General features: G+C 35.8%; 1 protein-coding gene across 1 annotated transcript; it reads right to left on the bottom strand.

The window, feature by feature from the left end:
• LOC136174480 (olfactory receptor 5D13-like) lies at positions 1-3113 on the bottom strand. Its single transcript, XM_065944669.1, has 2 exons — positions 3085-3113; positions 1-955 (listed from the first exon to the last, which is right to left on the bottom strand). The coding sequence occupies exons 1-2, from the start codon at positions 3111-3113 to the stop codon at positions 1-3; spliced, it is 984 nt and encodes a 327-aa protein (XP_065800741.1).
• Between the last annotated feature and the right edge of the window lie 1189 nt (positions 3114-4302).

Here is a 4302-nt window from a genome sequence, read left to right as displayed (position 1 = left end):
TCATTTTACATTAATCATTAATTGACATTTTAAGTTGGTGTTGATTAACTTCCTGACAGCTGCCTTCACATCTTTGTTCCTGAGGCTGTAGATCAGTGGGTTCAGCATGGGGATGACCACTGCGTAAAACATAGAACCCACCTTGAGCATAAGCCACGAGCTTTTGGAGTTAGGAACACAATAGAGGAAAAGGATGCTCCCATGGAAGATGGTGATGGCAGTCAGGTGGGAGGCACAGGTGGAGAAGGCTCTGTGGCGACCCCCAGTTGAAGGCATCTTCAGGACAGTGATAAAAATGCAAACATAGGAGGTAAGAATAATCATCAGGCTGCTTGCTTCATTGAATGTGGCAGAGGCTAAAGTGATCTCCTGGTTAACGTAAGGGTCAGAGCAGGAAACAGCAACTACGGCCGCGTGCTCACAGACACAGTTATTTATGAACTTAGTCCCACAGAAGGATAAAGTCAAAAACAGTAATGTGTATATTAGGGAACAGGTTATGCCCCAAGAGTATGTAGCAATCACCAACACAAAGCTAAACCTCTGGGACATCACAACTGTGTAGAGAAGAGGGTTGCAAATGGCCACAAGTCGGTCACATGCCATCACTGCCAACAGGAATGTCTCTGTCACCACAAATATGCAGACAAAGAAGAACTGCATGAGGCATCCTGTGAAGGAGACGCTTCTGTCTTCTACAATCAGGTTTTCTAGTAGCTTGGGTGTAACTACTGTTGAGTAACAGAAATCCACAAAGGATAAGTGGCTGAGAAAGAAGCACATGGGCGTGCGGAGCCTGGAGCTGGACTTGATGATCAGGATCATGCCCAGGTTCCCCAGCACAGTGACTGTGTAGATGGTCGGGAAGACCAGGAACAGGGGCAGCTGGAGCTGAGGATATTCTGAGAAGCCCAAGAGAATGAAAGCGACCTCAGCACTCTGGTTCGCTTGGTTTCTGTGGACAAAATATTAATGTGATCCAGAAGTAAAAACTAAACTTTGAAATAGGTGAGAGAACAGAAAATGTGTTGAGAAGCTCAGTGGGTCTCTGTTTACAGTGTTTCTGTAAATGCTATATACTTCTGCCTTATTTCAGATGCTAATGCCCACTTATATGTCAATTAAATAGCCAATAATAATTTTCATTGTGTATCATCTTCGGAAACAAAGAACTAATACAGATTAGATCCAGCTTTATTTCAAATAATAAAATTCATTATTATCAGCTGCTTTCAAAAGACATTGTCTTTGCATGACTCTCAGCTTTGTGAAAACACCTGATATGACAATTCAATTACATGCATTGGAGAAAAACATATCGTTAGGTTCCAGTTTCTTACCTGCCTCACCTCCTGAGATATGAGAAAATTAACTTATATGTTAATTTGTAGAATGGTAACATCTCTGCAAAACAGTTAATATAATATTTTCTTGGTTGTTCTATCTCCGTTCAATTCCTTTTTTATTCCTAGTTATTCCAAATTCTCAACCCTTTCTGGAGCTATGCTATAAAACATACTGAATTTTTTCACTTATGTTGAATTAATTTTGAAAATATTTAAATGTATTCTTCATAGCCAATTGTATTATTCATCAGAAGTTTCAAAACAAAATATGTGCTATGCTTCCTGTGATAATAGTTGAAATAGTATTGAACAGAAAACTGTTATTTTTTTTCCATTGTAGCAGACTTTGGAGTTTGGGTGACAAAAATAAGAACTGCAAAAGTACTGGAGAAAGCAAATAGGCTTCAGAATGGATCAAATATATACTCTGCCATTTTGAATTAAGAAGAATTTGAATTTGAATTCCAAAGAAAAGTGGCTGGAAAACACCTATTTCAAATGGGACACCAGAATGTTTCTTGATTATTACTGATCACAAGGCATTTCCTCAACAGCAAGATAAGAATATTAATATAAACTTTCAATCACTAGGATGGAACTAGATACTTCAATAATGAATTCAAATGCTGTAAGACATGGTAGAACAGATATTTACCTTTTCATATATTAGAATTATGAATAATTGTTAGATCAAACACCTGACATGTTTGTGAAAATCCTGCAGAAACATGGACATCTATCAACTGGAGGTGACATTGGGGAATAAAATGTCGGAATCCCTTCTTCTAGAAGCCCCACGATAGAAGCACTGTAGAATTTCATTAGGACGCCTGGTTTAAGATGCATACTTCCTTATTTTCCTCTAGGTTTTCTCACCACACTATAGCTTTCTCTGATTCCCACATGATGAACTTGTAAGAAAGATATCTTCCAAAGACCATGTCCACAACAGATCCTCTGTGAAAATACTCTGTAAGCTCTCAGCTCTGCAAAGATTGATTATGACTATATTATTCCAGCCACATTCCTTCCATTTAAAATACTCTGTGAAAGACTATGAGAAAAATTTCCCATGATTGTTTAATATAACAGTGACTTTAAGGTTCCAAATAAATGTTAAGCAAATGCATAACATTAGCATTATTCAGTATGACTTTTCCAAAAACTGTTTAGATCTATATTCAACCTCATTATCACTTAATACACCCTTCTTTAGTGAAGGTGGATTTATCAACTTCTGCTATGTAGTACACGCCTATTTCTTTATAATTTATTTCTCCATTTTATTCTTTCTTATGACGTTTGCTTTATTTTGCCACCTACTTTTATAGACATGACTCTTTGTTTCATCCCCTCTGTATACAGACAAACTTTCATATTTATCACTCACAATTGCTGTAGGTTATTTTCCTATTATTTACAAATATGGTTGTTACTGTCACTTTGTTTCTAGAAAATTACAGGAAAATCTTGAAGACAAGGCCCACTTTGTTATAATTCTCCCTTTTACCAAAAGGAGAATTCTCCATTTCTGACTTTATGATGAATACCCAATGAGAAAACTATGATAAAAACTATTTGAAAGAAAGAATTGGAATATAACTCCATAAACCTTCTCAGTCAAAAAGTGGTTCTTTGTGGACACTTTGTTCTATACATGTGTTTGTCTCCTACAAAGATTACTGGATCCTTGTGTTTTATTTTTTAAGTAAAACAAAGGAGACATGAGTCAACTCACCTAAATACAGAAGAACTTGAATGAGTCATTAGTGAAGACCTCTTAGCCAAGATTAACGAACTCCAGTAATGCTGCTGCTTGCTACTTGATAGAAACACACATGAAAAGGGCAGTAAAAGTGCCCAGCATTTTTCATTAATTATTTCATATCTTATGATTTTCCAACCTGTTACGAAAACTCAGAGATACCAAAGATAAGATGAAGCCTGAAAAGTAAATCCTGGCACCACGCTGTATCACAAATATATGCCATCATGACCTTAGGGATGTGAAAACTAGAGAATATAACTGAAGTACTGCCTTGATGACTGCAATTCAACTAATCACGTGTTAACACTGTCTCAGGTGGTATATTGGTTGTATATTCTTTCCCTAAAGCCTTAGGGCAGCTGTATTATCAACTTTATTCATTTAATCTTAAAAAATAAACAACACCATTTTAAAAAATTTTATGTGGATATAAAATACATAAATCCACAAGGGGAAATTATACCACAATAGATTTATCTTTTATTATCCATATTTAATTTTTTTAATTTTCTTATGAAGGTACATATATATATATTCTTATGTTTCTAAACGTATGGCTGCTAAACTATAATTATACTGTTTATTTTGTACTTTACAATATTTGTATTATAAACTTTATTTTATATTTACACTATTGATTCTATTGATAGAAAACAGCTTCCATTGGCTTTTCAAATATAGAATGTTCTCAGATGTTTATTACTGAATCTAAAAAGAAATTTTGGATGATATGTTTTCTAAAAATATCTGTTTATGAAAAGGGTGATATTTTCACTAATTTTGGTAACTACCCATTTTGGCTTTAAAGACACAGGTTAGCAATAATAATAACGTGATGCAGAAGGAGCTGAAGTGGAAGCAGTAAGTTTACTTTCTTGGACTCCAAAATCACTGCATTATGGTGACTGCACCCATGAAATTAAAATGCACTTGCTCCGTGGGAGGAAAGTTATGACAAAACTAGGGAGCATATACAAAACCAGAGACATCACTTTGCCAATAAAAGTCCATATAGTCAAAGCCATGGTTTTTCCAGTAGTCAGGTGCGGATGTGAGAGTTGGACCATAAAGAAGACAAAGTGCTGAAGAATTGTCCTTTCAAACTGTGGTGCTGGGGAAGACTCCTGAGAGTCCTTCATCCAGCAAGATCCAACCAGTCCATCCTGAAGGAAATCAACCCTGAATATT

Source organism: Muntiacus reevesi, chromosome 9, assembly GCF_963930625.1.
Source record: "Muntiacus reevesi chromosome 9, mMunRee1.1, whole genome shotgun sequence".
Taxonomy (NCBI): Eukaryota; Metazoa; Chordata; class Mammalia; order Artiodactyla; family Cervidae; genus Muntiacus; species Muntiacus reevesi.
Note: the sequence above shows the minus strand (reverse complement) of the source record. Positions and strands in the feature narration are given on the sequence as shown.

Excerpts from the sequence above, each read along its gene's own strand:
- LOC136174480 (XM_065944669.1), bottom strand. The coding sequence starts at position 3,113 with ATGACTCATTCAAGTTCTTCTGTATTTAG. Across the intron at positions 956-3,084 it reads TCAAGTTCTTCTGTATTTAG|AAACCAAGCGAACCAGAGTG; the intron begins GTGAGTTGACTC and ends TTTTGTCCACAG.